General features: G+C 44.2%; 1 protein-coding gene across 1 annotated transcript; it reads left to right on the forward strand.

The window, feature by feature from the left end:
• Positions 1 to 3,037: 3,037 nt before the first annotated feature.
• On the forward strand, positions 3,038 to 21,673 carry ngef (neuronal guanine nucleotide exchange factor). Its single transcript, XM_068745805.1, has 15 exons — positions 3,038 to 3,239; positions 7,539 to 7,644; positions 9,844 to 10,173; positions 10,457 to 10,521; positions 14,671 to 14,921; positions 15,318 to 15,478; positions 15,578 to 15,730; positions 17,482 to 17,611; positions 17,770 to 17,844; positions 19,266 to 19,355; positions 19,474 to 19,637; positions 19,884 to 20,042; positions 21,065 to 21,144; positions 21,232 to 21,336; positions 21,441 to 21,673. The coding sequence occupies exons 1-15, from the start codon at positions 3,038 to 3,040 to the stop codon at positions 21,671 to 21,673; spliced, it is 2,304 nt and encodes a 767-aa protein (XP_068601906.1).
• Positions 21,674 to 22,676: the final 1,003 nt, after the last annotated feature.

Here is a 22,676-nt window from a genome sequence, read left to right on the forward strand (position 1 = left end):
TATGGTGATAATGATCACAAGGACATCCCTGGATCTGGATCACGTACCCTCCTGATTTTCATGAAGAGAACATGATTGCAATGTAACACATATGATGAAAAGATTCAAATTCAATACTTACAGTGTGAAGACAAAGTGAAAACGTGCATGAGGGGACTGTTCTTGTGCAATACTTTTTATTCAAGTTGCTGCATCCTCACGCTCAGCACGAAGATTCTGCAACATAGAAGACGTATTATTTCCAAAATGCCAACTGTCAATTCAAAATATATTGAAACAGCCAAAGTAACTAAGCTGATATTACAGACTATAATGAGCAGCCGGCTAAACAGCCATCCGGGGCTGATAAAAATACCTGTTAGTCATAACATTTATTCATTTCCTGTAATCATTTAATCCTCCCAAGGAAACATTTAGCTACCATATCATGCTGTAAAACGGCGAGCTTATGTTTGTTGGTGAAACAAGGTCAAAGCGTTCCCACACACGGAATCCTTTTCTTTCATTCGCATTCTCCGTCATTAGAGTTCTTCGAGTTCAAGTGAGGGTTGTATCGTGACGCCATGAAGGAGGGAGACGCCGAACATTTCACATCGCACCGCCACAGACGCGAATCAAATACGTCACTTCGGGCGTCTCATTGTGACACCTCAGAGAGCTGTTGCGTGAGTTTAAGTTGACTACGGCTCATGAAGAGGAGTGTGCAGGTCTGACAACAAACAGAACCTGTATTGACATTCTTTGATCCTCCACAAAGAACAAAATATCCACTGACTCACCGGAGGACGACGAGGCCGCAGGGAAAGCCAGTCGCTTACGTACCACGAGCGACGAGTGACACACCAGTGACGTCCAATCTTGAATTCTCTTGTCCACTTCCTCTGGAATCCAGGCCGCGGGTGTTGCTGGAGCATATCAGGCTCAAGAGGCGGGGGCACACCCTGGACGAGCCGCCAGTTCATAGCAGGGCGACACACATGGACTGATAATCATTTGTCATTCTCACACACACACACACACACACACACTCACACTCACTATGGACAATTTAGCACGTTTTTGGTGGTGGGAGGAACCCGGAGAGAACCCACACAGACACAGGGAGAACATGCAAAAACCATGCAGAAAGGCTGCAAGTCGGATTCGACCCTAACTTAGATTGAGTTAAATATTTGACATATTTAGGAATATTTTGCTTCTGCCTGTTTTGTTCTTTTATGACACACACACACACACACACACACACACATGAGGACCCTTACATTCTATTTAAAAACAACAGCAACAAAACCCACTGAATTTACAAAAGTCACCAGCATGCAGATAAAAAAAAACTCTCTACGTATTCTGCACAAATACCCCTCGGAATGTTATGAATGCATGCTCACATTCTCTTTTAGCCAAAATAGCTCCTTGTTAACTCTGAGCCTGTGAGGAGCCTATTGATCTGCAAGGAATTAGGATTAATAGGGCCCAAGCACTGAATTGGCAGGTGCTGACAGGCTGCTGACTTTAGTGTTTTTCTGCAATGCAGAAAAGCAATCTTCCCCTGAATGCTTGTAATACATGCAGCTAGAATGGTCGCGTTTACGTCACGGAGTACAGCAGTGACGCTGACGCGAGTGCACGGACCGATCGATGCAAGTCCAGACATAGAAATAGAATAGAAATAGAAATCTTTTATTGTCATTGTACGTTGTACAACGAGATTAAAATGGCATACAAACCCTGGTAGCAAAAATTCACTCATAAATCCACATAAGAGAAAATACGATAATAAAAAGAAAATGGAAAATGACAAGAGTACCGGTATATACAATCATTTAAATCAACCCTTTGCTGCATTCAGGGTCCTCACTGCCATCGGACATGCACATACCCCAATGTGTGCACGCCCTGATGAGGGCCAGAGGGCTGTTCAACACTGCTTGCAGTTGCAGCTTTATTTTTGGGATGTTTTGTCCTAAATAAAATGATGTAATACTATTTTTGTCTGACTCACTTTACATTTCATCCCAAATTTCCATTTCTTTATTGATTCTAGTGCCCAAACCCGATATGTGTTGCATTCATTATAATTCACAATGCCTGAGGCCTGAAGATAATGAGCTCCTATATGCTACCCCCTGTGGAAAGGCAGAAGATGGATGGATGAATATTGTAAAAAAAAAGAAAAGAAAATAGTCTTAACCATAACATTTGGGCAGCAGGGTGGCACAGTGGGTATGACTGTTGCCACTGACTGTTGTCACTCTGACAATAAAAAGCTAAATCGGACAACATTTGAAAGGAATGCTCACTTTCTCTGGACATTATCGATTCTGTCATTTTGATTTCCCAACTCTTTGTTTAAAGACGGAGCAGGGAGGTGAGTTGCTGTGCCGATAAAAGCGGCAGTGAACTTTAAACCCGTCAGCTGACAGCGATAAAGCTGCTTTATGGTCGCCTGACTCAAAACACAACACCCATTACTTTCATACACTTCTATACAAGTTATGTAATCACAACATCTTGAAATTGCAATGTTTATTCTGTCATTTGTAATTATGTCTAACCTAAAAAAATCGTTTTTTTTAATTGTCTGGGAAAAGAAGCGTCAATAGTGTGAATAAAGATTTGTTGGAGAGAAGTGAACGGACAGTCGCCAGCGGGTGGCTGTGCCGGTTTCTCAACAGAGAAAGTGTGAAAGCAGCGAGACAAAGAGGCCTGGAAAGCCAGGTTAACTTCAGGAATGAAAGAAATGTCAGTGCCTAACAGGTTGTTGTAGAGAGAGCGAAAGGGGGAGGGAGCCAGAACGAGGAGGGACAAGGAGCAGCAACAGAGTCATAAACGTAATAACTGGAGTTTAGACTGGAAGGTGGCGGAGGAGCCAGCTGCCGGGCTCTTTGGACTGGACTTGGGATTGATTTGTCAGCATGGATTTGTTCCTGGATTCTGGCTAATGACAATCCTTCTCCCAGTTTTGAAGCCAAACTGAAAATTTTTCTTTCTGATTTTTTTTTTAAACATTTATTTAAAGGAACAGGAATCATTTACTATGTCTGTGGCTGCCCTGTTCAGAGGCAAGTGGGGGCACAAGTCACAGGAAAAACCAGCAAAGCCTCCAGCGCCTGTCGTTGGGCCCAGCCATGAGGAGGACGATGATGAGGATGACTCCATCAGGCAGCCCATCCGCAGGAACTCCCGCTTTTACAGGTCAACGAGGAAGAAGCGGCTGGCCACATCTGAGCAGTCTGAAGGCAAGGCAGCTTTCAAGTCGAGATCTTTAGAATATCTGAGCTCTGATTATTCATTCAGCTATTATTAAGTAGTCCGACAGGAAGAGCAGCAAAGCTTGTTGTTAAATTGTCACTGCGCTATGCTGCCGCCCAGATCATTAAGATGTTATTGAAAGCGGAAGAAAGGCTATAGAAACTCATTAAAGCAGCAAAGGCTTGGTTGTGATACCCTCCAGAAGAAGTCTACGCCAATGGAACTCGAGAAACTAGTTCTCTTGGCGCAGCACAATAGTGTGAGTAATTAGCTCTACTTTCCGAAGGTCAAGTCTGACTGCTCGAGTTCAAGCTAAAACCAGCTTGAAGTTTTTATGTTCTGATCAATTAATATTGCAGATGTGTGGATTTGTGGCTACAGGTCAATTATCAATAATTTTTAGGAGGTTAAGTAGAACTACAGCTTCACAGTTGTTGAATCACAGTGGTAACTGTATACTCAATGCATTTTTGTTTTTACCGTGCACGTTAGTGCACATCACTCTCCGTAAATGCACCACATTTAAAGCCTCACCAAATCCAAGGTCTGAGATTTACCTCAATGAGGGCCGAGGTGAAATCGCGACGCAGAACTACACGGTTCAAACCAGTCTTTGAAAAATGACAGAAAATGTAACTGCTTTTACTTCAACCAAGACTTAGTGCAGATCGAACCTATCACAATGCTTCTAAAGGGGATGCACGTCAGAAATATCGCTTAGCGAGGGCCATAGTTTCACCACCGAGGAGTCAAAGTGTGGCCACATAATTACACCGCTCATCTGTAGCTACAGGGCTTGTCGGCCAACATCCCTATTTTCAAAGTAAAACATATTTAATCATGCTTGGAATCATTTAATGTGATCAACAGAGTAGCAAATGTCCACATTCCAGTGTCAGTGGGTCTCAAAAATCACCATTCAGTTAAAAAAAGAAGTAAACACCAGCGACTGTCAGCTGTTGATGTTGTCACTTGATGTGCGCTGAGATTTCAAAGCCAGTAGCTTTTCCCAGTAGCATGGCTGGTAAGCAGCGCATCTTTTTGACCTACATCTGAGACATTTTGTTAACCCATCTAATTTTGTCATTTGACAAACCTACTTCACTTTTTTAACTAGATGTGATTCATCGCAGAGAAGCTGCTCTTACATATAAAAGTACCAGCCACTAAGAATGCTAATTTCTCTACTATTGAATACCAGGACTTCTAGGTCCACCCTTAAAATGTGTGACCCTGCGATGAACTGGCGGCTTGTCCAGGGTGCAGCCGGCCTCTCGCCTGTAGACTGCTGGGATCGGCTCCAGTGCTACCCGCTTTGCTTTGCCTCGAGGAAGGGGTCTGATTGTTGTTCAACGGGTTCAAGGTGCAGCTTTTGGAGTTTGTCATTGACTTCAGCAGAGAAAGGGTCAGCTGATCGGTGGCTGCATGGTGCAGAGAGCTTGAGCTCTGCGCTGACCATCCACGTGCCCCATATTTGTGTACAGTGGTCAAAAGAAACGCCCTATATAAACATGATCATATCTGAGATATTTGCAAAGACGATGATCATATCTAAGATATTTACAAAAAAGATGATCATATCTGAGATATTTGCAAAGAAGGCAGACAAACTCTTAAGCCTGATACGACAACAGGAAGTCCGTGCGCTGGGTCAAAGGGTTTTGTCTGAGAACAGCATTTATTTACAAATTGATTGATCAGATCCAAGTGTGCTTCTGTAATTCCACCAGCGCCTCCACTCACCTCATCCATAAAGTTCTCGTCCCGCAAGATGAACATTCCTCACGAGACCTGATGTTTATCTTATAAATAAACCGATTGATAAAAAGTCCACCCATAGTCCTAATCATTTGACAATAAGCTAATACTAATATTACCCACCTTTCTTGTATTGATGATGAACCATCAGTAACAACAACTGATAGCTTTTTAAAGCCCACAAACTCACTTCTAATAGTGTTGAAAACATCTTTGTGTCGTGCAAGACCTCATGTATAGAGTCTTTTTCCTTTTTCAATTCAATTAAATGTTATTTCTATAGCGCCAGAGCATAACAGAAAGTCATCTCAAGGCACTTCACAGAGCAGAGAAAGTCCTGCAGGGAAAGACAGAACCCAACTTGACCTACAAGAGCAATGCACTTTGGTGATGGACACAAGGAAAAACCTCCCTTGAACAGGCTGAAACCTTGAATAGAACCTAAGACTCATAGTGGGCGGCCATCTGTCTGAACTGGCTGGGTTGAGAGAGAGAGACAGAGGTAGAAAGACAGAGAGGGAGAGACAAAAACAGAGAGAGGGAGAGAGAATGATAGAGAGAACAGGAGCAAAAACACAATGAATCTACAAAACAACCAGTGGCTCACAACATGTAGATAAAGCTGCTGAGCAAACCACTGGCTAAAGAGCTGCTATCCAATGATTCATTACAACATCCTGAAATATCACGAGCTAAACGGAGTCACTCGTCCTTGCATGTTGATTCTCGGGCTTTTTGAATCGATTCTTAGACCCCAAATCGCTGTTGCCTGTGTCTGACTCTGAGCCAGGACCCTGTCTTGGTTTCCACTCGTTCAGATGGTCATTGTGGTTCCAGACGTGTGTCTGCGAGTGTAGACAGAACCCCTTCAATGAGACCACAAAAGCACAATGTTGAGCTGCTTGTGTGAAGTGAGCCTCTAGTTTCCCGGCTCCGTACAAACCCAGAATCTGGGTCATGCATCAGACATTTCAGACCGATGGAAGGAACCAGAACACGGATCAACATTAGCTCGATTAGATATCAGGAAACGTAGCTGCAGGAGGATCCCTGCAGGAAGTGCTATCATTATTGTCGTATTTCCTCATCGGTTATGAATTATTCACCGCTCTCATTGGCTATAAAACAGAAATATGATTTTATGACTTGGCCCTCTGTCATTCAGAGCCAAAAATAAAAAGTTAGCTACTTCTTGTAACTGTAATTTATTAAATAAAAAGTGTGGCTGATGGAATTTTGTGTGTGTGTGTGTGTGTGTGGGTGGGTGGGTGACAACCTATGAATGTACATTGGCATTGTGTTCTCAACAGCAGGTTTATATACTGCATGTCCAACACAAAGCTTTCCTGCATTTTGATTTAATTCATGCACCAAAGACAAAGAGATTAAAAAAGAACTGCTTTGCACCTTTTGCCCTGTTCTTCATCCTGATTAGGAAAACAGTTGGGCATCAATCTCGCCCTTTAAATCTTTGAAATAGAAGTATTTCCTTGTTTGTTACGATGTGACACTTTAGTTAAACTGAATCTAACTAAATTTGGATCTAAAAATCTCTGAGCAAATGCATTCATATTTGAGGGCCGCTGCACATCCTTGTGTTTAATGGCTATAATTATGCATATAGGAGGTGACGAAATGATATCAATAACATTAACTGCAGAGATTACGCAGAGGGAGAAAGCGTATGTGTGGTCCTGACAAGTTTTATTTCAGCGTGAGTGATGTGAATATATCCGTGTACGAAAGGATTTTTATGTCAATTCATGGTCTGTGGTTTAGAACATAGTCTGGATGAAGAGTGAGGCGCAAAGGGGTTGTGTATTTAGTCCCGAATTATTTAGAGGCGTGCGAGGACTGATGTGGTAAAATATCAGTCCTCGTGGTAAATCCTGAGGCACTGCTGGTGATGCAGTGACATTTACACGCAGGTGAGAAATGAATATAAAGTAGGCATTGGGTGGATGAAAATGTATACTCCCTAAAAATATAAACGCAACGTGCTTGCCCTCGTCTGTCAGCTTTTAGCCTTGATGGTCACGATAACCGTCGATTATCTCAAATGTGCATTCTTTTTGTCACACAACTAAATTGAAATCAAATAACCATCACCACAGGAACATCTTGATATGCTTCACCTTTCAGGTAGGGGGGGGGGGCAGAATCCGTCAAGGGCAAACGCTCGCAGACGTAAGCTCAGATCTAGAATCAGATTCCTCCTTATCTGCAATTACACTAGCCCTGTGATGAACTGGCGGCTTGTCCAGGGTGTACCCGTAGACTGCTGGGATAGGCTCGGAACCACCCGCAACCCAGTTATGGATAAGGGGTTCTGAAAATGGATGGATGGACGGAATTACACTCCAGAGATCAATTCTGTCATTACAACGAGTTTTAGGTCATGAAGTTTATAGAAATACTTAAAGAATTCAGATCTCTGTAAATTTTAAGTAATATACCATTCATTGATTACAATTTAAATTATATAACCCCTCCACTCTCTCTCTCTTTCTCTCGCTCTCACTCTCCAGATTCTTCGAGAGCTGCTTGGGACCACAGTCCGTCCAACAAATTGGGAGTCTCTTCCTCTCCTGCTGCATTACCCAACAAATCACCTTTGTTACCTGGGGCTAGACGGTGAGTCTGCGTGCCTTCATTGCCCCGCCTTAGCACTGAACGCAACACGCCCAAAAACAAACAAGCACACACAGCGCTTGTTTGAACACTCCACACTCCAGTTTTGCACTTCAGACTTCAGGCTCCCAATGACGGATGAAATCTGCGATAAGCACACAAGGAAATCCAGACTGAACTTTAATTGTTATTGAAGCGACTGTCTCCCAGTGTCCTCAGTCCTGTGATCACATTGACAGGCATGCAAAAGATCAGCCGGCTGCACCAGAAAAGCTTCTTGCTGGACCGCGGGGTTAATAATTAGCACACCGAGATTAAAGTAACTCTTGAATAGAACAAATGAAGGGGCAGAGGGGAGCTGTCTGAGGGGGCAGGGGTGAAAACTGAAAGATAAAAACATCAATCTGGTTAAGATTGAATGTGATTAATCAGGTTTCTAACTATAGTGGACATCTTTAATTAAAAATCAAATACAAAAAAATACCGGAATTATCAGCTAGTTATTTAAGGTAACGGTCCCCAAACTTTTTCCTGCCACGGAGCAGTTTCTCGCTGGGAATTTCTTTCGCAGACCGGGGGGGGGGGGGGGGGTTGATGCCTCCGTTGCCTTATTAACGAAGCCAGCCAGTTGGAGATAAACCAGTGTTTTAAGTCTGACTCCTGGTCTGTTAAACCCTCCTCAGTTGGCAAAGAAGCTCTCCAACGATGTTTGTTTGCTTTTCATTAATTTTCACTAGTTCACGTCTGTTTTTAGGGGACCACTGATTTAAGGGACAATGAGAGCCCATTTATTTCCTAGCCCTGTCGCATGTCCAGATGTCCAGTGAAAGGTAACTTTCCTTAGAGGACATTTGATCACATTTTGACCACAAGGCCGGCGTTGTGCCATTTCATGCTATTAGCTTAGCCAATAATACATTATGTCACATGTTGATGGGCATCAAACTCCTCTTTCAGTGAGTGTGATGCTCAGTGAAAGTGCATTATGGTAACTATAAGTGGTACGGCAGCAATAAGCTCAGTCAAAAGCTCCTTGTTCCACAGCAGCTGGAAATATCTGCTGTTCTACTTCTGGATTCAGTGTCGGGTTCCACTCCGCCCATGGGCACGACTAACTCCTTAAAATATGAAGGCACATGTTGTGTATAGTCAAGAATCTCAAATTATATTCTAGATTTTAAAGGGAATCGGGCCGAGCTTCTGGACAGTGTATGTCTGGAGAGTCTTATTGGTCCGAACACACAACCTTGCTGAACTACATGAACCACATGGACATATTTAGTACACACAGATTGATCAGAAAAATTGTACTTAAAACAGCTTGATGCAGTTCAATGTAATGCTCCCATCTTTACAGTAGGATGTGCTGATCCATGGTGTTGAATGCAGCAGTAGGTTCTGCTGGTTCTGATAGAAAGGTGTCAGAAGGGCATGGCTTCAGCACCATCCCAACTTGACAATGGAAACCCTTACGAGACAGAAGGTTCCTTCTCTTGATGCTAGAGCTGAAGCTCCCGGTCTTATTTTTTCTCGATGGTGTGAAACTCCTGCCTCTCCAGAGACAGATGAATTGCTGAGAGTGCTTTTTGCATCCTCAGCCGATGCCGGAGAGAGCTTTCGTCCTCGGCTGCTAGTAAATATAACGGTTTAAATATTACTTCAGCCATAAAGCACATAAAAATATGACTATGTGTGCGTCGCCATCTACAAAGCAAAAATGAATAAAGCAGATAGTGCTAATTTGATGGTGGAAAAGAATTTCCACAATTAAATAGATAATTAAAGTTATAGGCTACATGCAGACGTGAACGTGCTAATTCCACCTACTGTAGAGGATGTGTAATTATACCTTTTATTCTAGTACGGCAGTGACTAAACAAATGGTAGCTTCGCTGTGCATATCCCCCCCCCCCCCCCCCCCCGTCCGTCCGTCCGTCCGTCCCCGCCCCCTGACAATCACTGTTGTGACATTTGGTCACGCAGAATACTCTACCTTCTTTTGATGAAAGTGTTCCAAAACATAAACATTCACGCTCTGATTGACCAAAGCACTTTATAATTAAGCCTCACATTCACCCATTCACACACTCATTCACACGCCGGTGGGCGACTGCTGCCATGCAAGGCCCTGCCAGCCCCACCTTGTTGATTTCTTTATCCATCATTTGTATCATATGTTCCTCCTTTCTTCAGAAACTATAGCCCTCAGCTTTCGTCGCATCTCTCCAGAACGGCGTTGCCAAGCAACGGGGAGGCCAGGAACAGACATGCTCAGTACAGCAGGGATGCTGTTGAGGTGACAGAAGGAGCAGTCAGAGGAGGGAGGAGTGTGGACATAGCTGCCGCCTCCAGCAGTCAGCACACAGACTTTACAGCTGGCATGGCCACTTACCGGACTCACAACATTCACACCCGGGATATAAAAGTACTATCTGAGCAAACAGCGGCAGCTTGCACCGTACGGGAGGTCAGAGGGGATGAGATGAGCTCACAGCGGGGCAGCTCTGGTGGAGAAGACCGGGACAACCTCAGGTGAGACCAAGCTGCATTGGAGAAAGTGTAAGAAAGACTGCGCTTATTGTTAGTGGGTTTCTGTTTACATTTTAAAGATGTATAATTACAGGAAACAGAAATAGACATTTCTACTTTTGTTTATGAGCAATAGAATAACAAATATTCTGTAAATCATTGTAAACAGGTGATGCAAAGACTTGGATGATCAAGGGACGTATTATGTGCTTAGACAGGGAAGGGAAGAGGCTTGGCCACCAACCTGCTGTCGAAACAATATTTTTTCATGTTTCTTTCTTCATAGATCGATGAGCAATGGCGAAGGTTGCCAGGCAACGGGCCACAGCATCAGCATCATCAAAAACACCGGTAAGCACAGCATGAGGGTCTCTCATCCATACATTCCACCCACTTCCTCCATCATCATCATCATCGCTTAGGGTTCAGCACATCATGTGACCAAGAGTGAACATGTACGAATGCAAACTGAGGAAATATCACAAATCACAAATACTTCTTTGTTTTCAACATATTTCTCGTAGGGTCATCTTTAAGCGGATGTGTTTTACTTGTTTCGTGTACTGCAAGCCAGCGTTGGCAGCCAGTCCACAGTTCACTTTAGGACATTAAACACATTAATAGTATTTGCTACCGTTGCATGTGTTTTACATGCAACAATAAAATGGTTTTTACATCGGATGAATTCATTTCTCGAAGGAGAACTATTTAATTATGAACTATTTAGTGCATTTATCTTAATCAGGTTTACTTTTTCTTCGACCAGAATGCTGTTTTCCTGATTAAACACATTTATACACATCATTAGATGACTGGATGACTGTGGGCCGCTCTGATTGTCCAGTCTAGAGCACTAGAGATACAAACAGAGAAAAGTTATCTCCTTAATAGATAGACCGTTGTTGCCACATGCACGAGAACAGGGGCCTCATTTATCAACCGCAGTGCGTACGAACATTTGCACGCATTGTATGGCACTTATCAACTTGCACTTGTGCTAAGCACACCTCTGACCATGCTTACGCACAGAATGTAGCGGTGGAACAGTGAAACTACAAATAGAATGCATGAAGAGAATCAATCAGTAATTGAGCAGACATTCTGAATAATTGGGGTGAGACAGCTGACAGGACACACTGAAAAGAAAACTTGGAATGTTGGCAAGCCATGGCTCATCAGCCATGGTGCTCATCCAGCTACTGTCCAGCCTGGGATGACCACCGGGACATTTCAGGGCGAGGTCAGAGACATGCGTCATTCCCCAGTTCAAAGTTTATTCCTTTAACATTTGTGATGCACGATCAGAAATCCGCTTCAGCGACTCGTTCATTAGCGCTGAGTTTCACATCAAAGATTCTCTGTTTTATTTCTGCGAGAGAACTTCCCTCAGACCCAACAGAATTTACAGCCGCCGTGATCTCCTGCCACACGGAGTGGTTTCTTTTGTTGGCCACGCCGGCATTAAGTATTATTAAGTATTAAGTATAATAGTATTTCTTGGGTCACCTCTACTTCTCCTAAAGTACCCCGATTTCCGTGTGCGGGAGATTCCTCTTGGCTCTGCTTGCCATGATTCTGGCGAGAAATAAATCCTTTCAAATGACGTTTTAAGGGGAGTGCTGCTACCATGTGTGGTCAATTGAAGGCGTGTCTGAATGCAAATGATCCCAACGTGCACGAGCAGCATCTTTAAGAACAGTTGAGATTTATCAACACGGATTACTTCCGGGTGTGCGTGCGTCCAGTGTCGTACTTACACACATTCTGCATTTCATTCGTAGGAACGACTTTAGAACCTTTTCTCCGCCCGGTTGATAAATGAGCGCCTCTTGCTCCTCTGGGGTTGCTGCTGCTTTGAGTCTTAAAGCCAGTTTATGCTCCAACATTCAGATGTGTACCGACACAGATGGACAGCCCCGTCCCTGTCCCACAAATCCTGCATATGTTTGAGGAGCAGAAGTGCATGAAGGAACACTAATGACAGAACAGTTTGGCAGCTGCACAGTCACAATTCAAGCAAGGCATGATCGCTACGTGCAGAGACAACGAAGAAGAAGAAGAAGTAACGAAACCCAGCGGCCTACGCTGCAGTGTCTCCAGTCATCTTACACACCACCTTTAGGGGACTTAGGTGGCTGCCTGATTGTGGCTCGACACACAAAATCATTTGGAGTTAGGATTTCTGTTATCCTCTTAAACGAAAATAGAGAATGAGTTCCCCCCCCCCGTCGGCGAAGAGGGTGGGAGTCTTCGGCTAATCACCTTGCAGTTTTCTTGGAAACTGTGGCAGCAATTTTCTAAATAGAGTCTATTGGCCCTCATTTATAGGTCTGAATCAATCCCCCACCCGCTTTTTTGTCCACCTACGTTATACATATTATGTGTCTTTTTAATTTACTGTTATTTTGCATCTGTGGAGTAATTTATTCTTATTTTATTGGTATTGTTTAATGTTGATGATTTATGTACGAAGGACTTTCAACGGAAACATGACCGCAAGGGCTTTTTTGAAATGCTCCTCTTAGACAGGATGTATGACTGTATTTGTACTCTAACATTCTATCTATTAAATATATTCATTATCATCATCATCACCAATGGAGGTGGCTCCTCGTCCTTGTGAGGGCCGAGACCTGGGTCCACTAGAGCAGCATAAAGGGTCAACCTTTTTTTTCTATATAAACACCTGTAAATATCCCAAGGTCACCTTGTGGTCAGCAGCACAGCAGCACAGTCATCCTGGTTGCCTGCTGTATTGCAAGGCCTTTCTTTTTTTTAACACACTGCAGCGGAAGGCCTGTGGCTCGGGGGTTGTACATCTTTAGCTCGGTAACGGTTCAACTATCCTGCGCCTTATTGGTTGGGTATGGGTACGGTTATTTCTAGGCTGTTCCTATTCATGTAAACTGAAGTGAGCCGGCAAAGGAATTCACTTGCTTCTGTCTGATGCAATTCAAATACAGGTTTCTATTGAAAATATATAGCCTATATATGCGCTTGGTAAGACTTCTTCTCTGTCGAAATGTATTGTTACTACATTATCTCTGGCATGTTAAAGGGAGCTGGGTTTGTTGGCGCAGTGGTGCCTCACAGCAAGTGGGTTGCAGGTTCAAATCCGACTTGTGACCTTTCGGTTTGTATGTTCTCTCTGGCTTCCTCCAACCACCAAAAAATGCAAATTAGGTCCAGGACATTATCGCAAATGACAATTAGTTCTCAATTAACTTGTTAAATAGTGAATAAAAAAATAAATAGTGTATACCCTTCGTGGTTATTTGCATATGGATTAATGCATGTCTCCAGCAGTTTACCTGCAGAGCTGCATCAAAGACTCCCACAGATGAACAATAAGACTAAACAGTGCCGTTTGTAGCTTACATGTATAGAGATGCTTAGTCTCTCTTATGCATGGCTTTGCTCGTGCATGTTTTTGTGTGAGTGTGGGCGTGTGCAGGTTTCTCACTCTCTTATGTAACTCTCGGTCCACTTCTACACCCACCGATCAGTAACATATGAAGGAGATTATACAACAGGCCTCTGTTAAATGAAGTCACCTTCCCTACACTGGAACATATACAAAAGACAACATTCACCAGAAATGGCACCGTTATTACGACAACTGCACTTTCAGCTTGACCCGTGAGGGGTCGCCACAGCAAATCAACCTTATCCACTTCACCCTGTCCTTTGCATCGTCCTCCCCAACTCCAGCCACTCTCATGTCCTCCCTCACTACGTCCATGTACCTTCTCCTGGGTCGACCTCTAGCCCTGTTCCCTGTTCCATCCTCAGCATCCTTCTTTGCAGCATCCATGTTTGCAGATCACAATATCATCTGCAAACATCATATTCCAAGGAGCTTCCTGTCTCACCTCATCTGTTAGTCTATCCATCACCATGGCAAACAAAAAGGGGCTCAGAACTGATCCCTGGTGCATCCCACGCCTACACTAAACTCTTCTGTTACTCCTACTGCACACTTCACTGCTGTCGTACAACTGTTGTACATGTCCTGAACTACTCGGGCATACTTCTCTGCCACTCTCTCATAGTCTTTCTCTAGATCTACAAAGACACAATGCAGCTTCTTCTGACCTTCCCTGTACTTCTCCATTGCTAGCCTCAATGCAAATATTGTGTTTGTGGTACTCTTCCTCGGCATAAAGCCATACTGCTGCTTACAAATACTTACTTCTGTCCTTAGTCTAGCCTCAACCACCTTTTCCCATAACTTCATCATGACTCATTACCTTATTTACTAATATAGATACAGTGATATATACATATATATATATAGGAAAGTTTTTGTTTCTTCTACAAAATCCAAATCAGCTGATTCAGACAGACTGGAATTAGCATTCCTCCTGGGTTAAGTTGTAAAACCAGCTGTTTACCTGCCATGATAAAGCGTCTCTGCATGTGTCTCCAGAGACAAAGGGACAGATAATCCAGGCCTTTTAGGAACAACTAGTAACTAACTTTTTTTTTTTAACCCTCCAGCCTTCTTGTACCAGGAGTATCGGGACACCTCCAAGCAGCAGGAGATTGAGCAAAGGCGACAACGTGAGAACCTCACTCCTTGGGGCACAGCAGGAACTGTGGTGGCGGGGTCCGGACTCCAATCCCCACCAGTATTGCAGCTGCAGCTGAGGAACAGCGCTCAAGCCCTGAGCTTGTGGCAGAATCTGGAAGCCGTGGAGGCTAGTGGCTTGCTTAACCAGTTGCCACAGAAAGAAGTCATAATCCAGGAGGTAAATAAGAAGATGTATGTGGTGAAGTGTGTCTTAAAAGAAACCATCTGTAGTAGAGCAGTACCGGCAATGCAGATGTGTAGTTTAGGTTATAAACATAAGCAAAGCATTAACATTGGAGTCCCTCTCAAGTGATGTCAGCATCAATTTTATTGAGTATGACGTGCAAAATATGGACAAGACACCGAACAGAAAATACGGGAACCCTTGGACTTAATAACTGGTTGAGCCTCCCCTGGCAGCAATAACCTCGTCTAAATGTTTCCCTGCACTTTAGAAAACTTGAATAAGGCTTCATTAAAGACCATGAGATATGGTTGGTTGTTGGTTGGTTAACTGGTTCTCGCTCGTATATCTCAGTAATAATGTGGAATTTCCATTTGTTTTTCTTCCTAGGCCATGTTCGAGCTCGTTACCTCGGAAGCATCCTACTACAAGAGTTTGGAGATTTTAGAGACCCACTTCCTCCGTAATCCTTTTTTAGTCAACACTCTCAGCCAGTCGGACATGCACTTCCTTTTCTCCAACATCGAGGAAGTCATGAAAGCCAGTGAAAGGTAGATTCGCACAAGTCCGTTTGGGATTGGAAGCCCGATGGCACTTCTCAAACACGCCTTGACTCCAGATCGCTGCTCACGGGCTCTTTCTATTTTCAGGTTCCTCATGGATCTGGAACACCGTATTGAAGAGTCCATTTTGATTTCTGATGTGTGTGACATTGTTCACTACCACAGCGTGGAACATTTCAGTGTCTTCGTCAAATATGTCATCAACCAGGGGTATCAGGAGAAGAACTACAGACGCATCTTGTGAGTATTTAATACCTGTCATATTGTCTGCCCCTCATTCACTAGGAGGTGTTTGTAAAGTGGTCCATAAATCAATAAGAAGGCATTTCCTGTTCCAGCATTTTGTTAGAAGTTAAACATTCTATATTGCGATGCTTTGAAATTGGATCTTTGAAAATCCTGTGCTCCAATGAAAGAGAGCAGCTGCAAACAGAATGGTGTCGTCCGCCGCTCATACAGAGGCGTGTTTTTATGTCTGTGAATACCGCCTCCCGCCTCGTCTCCAGGGAACAGGTTTGTCCCTGATGATGACAAAACGCGACTGGCAGGACGTGATTGACGATGAATGCAACGTTGTCACCAGCCGCATTCGTTCCCATGCGTCGCAGGACCTAAAGGCAGAGCGGAGAACCGGCGCCTCAGGTTCAAGGGCGCCTGGGTCCACCGTGCAGGCTGAGGACATTCACGGGTTAAACATGTTGTTGTTGTTGTCGTTATTGTTTATCTGCGAGGTAGATGTACACGACATTGTGTGTAGAACTCTGTCCAACAGGTTTGCTGAAACAAACAAAAGGGTGTGACGGCTGATGAGTCAAATTACTTCTCGCACACAATCACAAAAGAGTTTTTTTTCCATCTGCAATGCAGAAAAGTTAGTTCCTTCCAGGAAGCTCATTAAAGCAGCGAAACTCCGGAGTGACGAAACGGAAAGGGAGCTTGTAGCGCCACCGAGGCCGCGCCGGCGAGCCCACTGGGCTGCTGATACGAAGCGCCGCTGTGTCGTCGTCCTGCCTCAGTGTGCCGGTCACCTCAAAGCCCGAGCAGAGAGGCAGCCAATCAGAATCCAAGACGATGGTTTTACTTTTAACATGCCGGTTCACACCTGTTCAGCAGGAGGATCAGGATGTAGATTTTGCATGTTGAACATTTTCTACATACGGAAGCCTCTTAGGTATCATTCGGTATTTATTATCTTTGAAGTGTGACTGAGCGTCATCAGTCTACCGGTGGTTAGTGAGCGCCAACATTCGTGTCACAGTCGTAGCTTCACGCAGGGCGTGTAACCTTAAATAACTCGTTTATCTTCTTTATATCTGATGAAACTGCAGGTTGTCCAATGAAATTCAATGCCTTTGTCATTGAGGCTGCTGAATCAGAGTTGGGCGTGTGCGGCGTGCCACGCACCGTGCATGTTCTGCCTTTAGGTTGGCCGTCTAGAAACTTGGCTCAGATGCATACGTAGTTTAACGAGTACATTTGACCAGTTTTCCGTGTCTATGCATGGACGGCCGTGATGTCATTGCAGCCTCTGCTGAGTAGTTTCTTGAAGTCTCTTTGATTTGTAGGTTAACTGAAACTCCCTGGCGGTTCATCTGTCAATCATACCAAATGAGACTCCAAATAAACTAATGCAATTTGATTTAAGTGGAAAACCTAAAGGGAGGAACTGAAGTTTTTAAGATGTGATTGCGTTGCACATGCGAAATGCGGTGTGATGTAGAACCCTAAAAAGTTCGCTTTAGGGTTTTTGATTTTATTTTAACTGCTGACAATGCGTCAGACCAATGTCGCTGCCAGGTCAGCTGATCAGCTGATTGTGGGCTGGATGGATCGATTAACTGCTGCAATGTATCTGAAGATGACAGATGAGCTCAGCCTACGCTGCATCTCTTGCTAAGCAGGCACTGACTTCAAGGGTGTGTGTGTGTGTGTGTGTGTGTGTGTGTGTGTGTGTGCGTGTGTGTGTGTGTTGTCTTAACCTGATTGTGCAGAGAGGGTAACCAGGCTTTCCGTGATGCCATGGCTGCACTGGAGAATCAACCCCGAGTCAGGGGCCTTTCCTTCACCTCCTTCCTGATCCTTCCTTTCCAGCGAATCACAAGGCTCAAGTTGCTGGTGCAGGTGAGGGCGCCACCCATTGGTGGAATCCCATCCAATCAAATAGAATGGGAAGTTGGTTCTCGGGGAATTTGCTCTCATTTATGCGAACTTGAAGATTTAGATGTGTTTTTGTTGATGTTTGTGCTCGTTTTCAGTTTGCTTCTCTGTTTTTGTCACAGAGCATCCTGCAGAAAGCGGAGGAGAACTCGGAGAGGGAGGCAAACGCCATAAAAGCACACCAGAAGTTGGAGCAGGTGAGACTCGGCTGATGGCACATGAGCAGCTTCTACGGTTGGGCTCGTTTATCTAATAGTAACGCTCACCCCAGTAGGGAATCTCAGAGATGGTGTCTGCACAAAGATATGATCATCGTTTATGGTATTTTTGTACACAGTGCATCAGCCAATGAGGTGCGAGCAGCCGTAAATCAACTCTTTATGCGGTGCAGCCATTCAGCTGTGAATAAGGACGGCTGAATGGCAGCGGGACAAGAGAGTAGAAGTCAGGCTTGACAGTTTGCAAATGACTGCTGGCGAGAGAATGTGGCAGCTTGTGATTGGATGAGAGGAGAATGGAGTTTGAAAGACTAGAATAGCAGGAAGGTGATTGTGATTTCAAGGACGTGCACAAAAGAGACTTCCTGGCGGATCATGTTAAAATGTCAGCTGCACTGTTATGGAAGCATGTTAAGGTACATTTACTCGCTAAGCACGCTGTCTCTGAATATTGTGTTCAGTCAATCGTGTCAAGTGTAAAAGAGCTCAAAGAGCTCTGCAATGGCTGTAATTCAAACCTCTGTGAGCTTTAAATAAATGCTTGTAGCATAGTTAACGTTGAGAGATGTAGTAGTTCACAACATGCAGTATACAGAGATTAATTCTCAGAATCAGAATACTTTAATAATCCCATAGGCATATATATATATATATATAATGCAGGATTTGAGTTTGTTAGAGTTGATGGATTAAATAGCGACTTAAAGTAAGGGGGTGGTGATATAAAGAGGAAGACCGATGCTGACTCCTCAAGCGCCAAGACACAGAGCAGAGAACAGCGTCTAATCACAGACTGGCCTTAAAGATATTTGGAGAATATTACACCCACACAAGCAGGATACACAAGTTACTAACTTAATGATAGTTTATTTTTTATACGTAAAAATGATAAAGACAAAAGTTGTATTGTTAGTGCCGATCAGAGCGATGTCCAATCATGCAGCAATCTCTCTCGCACAGAAACACGCATGCAAATGTTTGAACGTAAAGCGTGAGTGCGTCTGACAGAAATGGCCTATTACCCAGCTGTCATTGCAAACTGAATTTATCCCACACGGATCAATCCCACACGGATGAATCCCACACAGATGAATCCCACATGGATGATTCCCACACAGATCAATCCCACACGGATCGATCCCACACAGATCAATCCCACACGGATGACTCTCATACGGATGAATGCCTGACGGATGAATCTCATACGGATGAATCCCACATGGATTAAACTATTTCTTTCAGTATTTTCTATTGTATTATCATGGAGACAATTTGCAAGGGAAATTAAGCAAATAATTCTTCATTCATATTTATGGAAATGTCGGTTTCTCCGAAGGAAGTAGCTGTTTGGGGGGTGGAGCAGAATAAATGATGATGGTGCATCATTTTGTCATCCTCAGATTGTGAAAGAATGCAACGAGGGAGTGCGTAAAATGAGTCGCACTGAAGAACTCATCAGCATTGAGAAAACGCTGGACTTTAAATCCAAGGTGAGCTCCAGCCCGCCGCCGCCGCAGGCACCTTCACCGTCTGCTGGTTGTAGCGATGGTTTTAACAGAAGCCGTGAAGTTTTCCTTCCTTATTAAATACCTTCTTTTGCCTGGACAGTCTGTTCCCATCATTTCCCACTCGCGGTGGCTGCTGAAGAAGGGCGAAGTGCAGCTGATGGCCGGACCAAAAAGCAACAGGACCATGCGGAGTCGGAAACTCCATCAACCGGTTTACCTGTTCCTGTTTAACAATCTGCTGCTGGTCACCAAGCGCAGCTCCAGGTGAGCCTTTGGTGCAGACTTCACGCTCAGCTCTCACTATTAGGTCTAATATCCTAACGCTTTTATTCAAACTTTTTTTTTAGACAAAGTCAAATGGTTTTTGAAAATGGAGTTTGTGGGATGTTGCTCCACATTTGTGTTTGTATCCCGAAGTGATGGCCGAGTGCGTGTTTTACGATCAGAAATAAATGAGCTCGCTGTTCCACTTGAAGCTTGGGATATTAATTGCTTGGATTTTTATTTCAGCGGAGACAAGTTCCATGTTCTTGACTCGTGCACGCGGTCGATGTTGCGGACTGAAGATCTTGAAGACCAAGGCCAGCAGTTTGCCAACATCTTTAATCTCAAGCTGCTGGAGAACCAGGAGGACCGTCCGGTCAGCTACATGCTCAAGACCACCAGCATGTGAGTATCTGGCGCAGAGTCCACTGCCCACTGTCAAGAGGGGAAATTGGGAGACAACTGTTTTTACTTCCAAGTAATCTCTGCATGGGTTAGTTTGTCACGTCACACTGACTAACCTCAGTTTGTCATGATGTCAAACTATTTTAAATGCTAATCCTTTTGCATTTGCTTTGAAGGATTCGATATACTAAAAAAAAAAAACGCTATTTGTAAATGTGACAAATATTTTACCGAGGTGACCTTTAAATCAGATCCCTGAAACATGCCTCGTGTTATCCTCTACGACGGTCCTGTTTCCAGCCTCTAGTCATTATTAGATGGCCGATGGACGCATTACTAGCGTGTACACAAGTACACATGTTGTGAAAAAGTATAGGTGAAACCTAATATTTGCAAAAAAAGCTAGTATACCTTTTTAGTAGTATTTCTTTGGGATCTCCACTTCCACACATTGTCTCACTCGCTTCCTGTTTCAAGGCAAGAACATCTAAATTCACCACACCACGGCTGCACCGCTGACGTTATGCAGAAAGGGCTTTTACTTTTGATTTCTGAACAGTTTGATGTTGGTTAGGTTTAGAGTCTAGGAGGGGTTAGTTGCATTCTAATGCTTGGAAGTGGGAAAACATCCTCGGTTCAAAATGACGGACTTCCTGTTTCATTTATAGCACCAAGATGTTTTTTGGTAAATTTGCTTAATATGTCAATCAGATTTCAGAACTCCAGATCAAACGTCATCCAGGGGCTGACGCCGAGCTGGGACGTCGTAGAATTTGTCACAGCGAAATGAATACGAAATAGTTCACCACTTCTGGAAAAATGTGCTAATTTTCACCGGTTGTTGAGTTTCAAAAAGTGTGTTTATTGTTGTCCAAGAGTAATGATGATTGCATCAAAAACAACAGGCCTGTCGGCACCCTCCTCTTCAATGCAAAAAATAAATCCATACGGAACACAGTAGGAACCCGGAGAAAGACTTTTATAACGACTTCATCAATAACTGCTGCTAATCCTGTCAACAGGAGCGACAAGCTTCGATGGATGTGTGCCCTCACTCCCAACCGCCGCATGCGCTTCATGTCCACTAGTGCCCACCAAGCAGGTTGGAGAGAGCGTCGTGCACGTGCAATACACAGGCCTTAATATGCACATGTGGTGGCGTGAGCTCAACACCATCCGTGCGTGCCAGACTCTCCGCAGGTGCAGTGTATCCAGTCGTACTCGTCTCAAGAGTCCGACGAGCTCTCCATTGAGATGGCTGATGTTCTGAACCTACTGGAGAGAACAGACGATGGTGTGTAGCGCCATCACGCATCCTTCGCAATTCCTGAACAAATAATTGGCATTATCTTGTTGAAATATTTGTGCATTTTCTTCTTTCCTTCCTCTGTATTGTAGGCTGGATGATGGGTGACAGACTCCATGATGGCGAAAGGGGCTGGTTCCCCAGTCGAGTAGTAGAGGAGATCCAAAGCAAGGACGTCCGAGCCCAGAACCTGAGAGAGGCCTTTAGGGTTCAGCAGGCCCAGGAAGGTGGAGGAAGCCTTCAGACTGGAGCCAGAGTTGGATTGAGGTTGGGGAAGCGCACCCCAAAGGTCTTGGATTGGCGGATTGGGGGAGCAATGAAGTAAAGCAGGAAACCACTAACGATGATGAATGCAACCATTCAGAGCTTCAGTGCTTATCTTGGTTCTAATTCTATGGCATCTTGTCACTTTAATTTTCACTTGACAGTGAATGTGCTGCGTTTTAGTTCCCCCGTTTTGGTGATCATTCGGTGATCATTCAAAATGATGAAAGCAGGTTCCCATCCGTGCACATCCTTTTTGTTAGCTGCTCTTTGCAAGTGGACGGCACGCCTTCCTCTGACTACCGGTAAATGAAGTGTTTTCATTGTAAACTTACTGCCATTATATCCCACAACCCAAACACAGTCAAGTGTGCAAAAACTGTGTGCCCGTGAAATGTGTGTGTGTGTGTGTGTGTGTGTGTGTGTGTATGTATGTGTGTGTGTGTGTGTGTCTGTGTCGTCGGGACTGTCCACAGGTTGCTGCTTGGCTGAGTAAAAGTTGAATGCATGTTTGTTTGCAACACTCCTACCTTTTACACGCAAACATTGGCGTAAACATACATCATTTTTGTCAGCTTTGTCGGGCTCCTAGCCACAGAAAGACTACTGACGAGACAGACAGACAGACTGGACAGAGGTAGATAGCGTTACAAACGCAGTGCTTCATTGACTCTCGGTCAGACAGAAAAGGATCCGCAGGAGTCGGATTCTTTTCTCAGATTCTGTCCCTCGTGTGCTAAAAGCCGGGGTTGCGTTCATCAAAGCTATGTACAGTAACGTTGCCTATTAATAAGCTGCCCTTGCTCTTTCACTCTGCTTACCGTTCACTGAGGAAAAGTGAGAAGCCACTATCTCAATGAGTTGCAGTCAAAGAGCCGTGCAAACATAAAGACGTTTGCACTCGAGCGTGAAGCTTTTACAGCATTGAGCAGCATTCTTCTGTTCTCACCTGCGTCGAACCCAAGCTACCTGCAGAGTCTGTCCTGCAACACAACAAGCCGCACTCCAGCCGATATCTATGAAGCGTGTCGTGTTTGAGTCGGTGCCCAATGATCCATCAGCTA

Source organism: Brachionichthys hirsutus, chromosome 11, assembly GCF_040956055.1.
Source record: "Brachionichthys hirsutus isolate HB-005 chromosome 11, CSIRO-AGI_Bhir_v1, whole genome shotgun sequence".
NCBI classification, from domain to species: domain Eukaryota; kingdom Metazoa; phylum Chordata; class Actinopteri; order Lophiiformes; family Brachionichthyidae; genus Brachionichthys; species Brachionichthys hirsutus.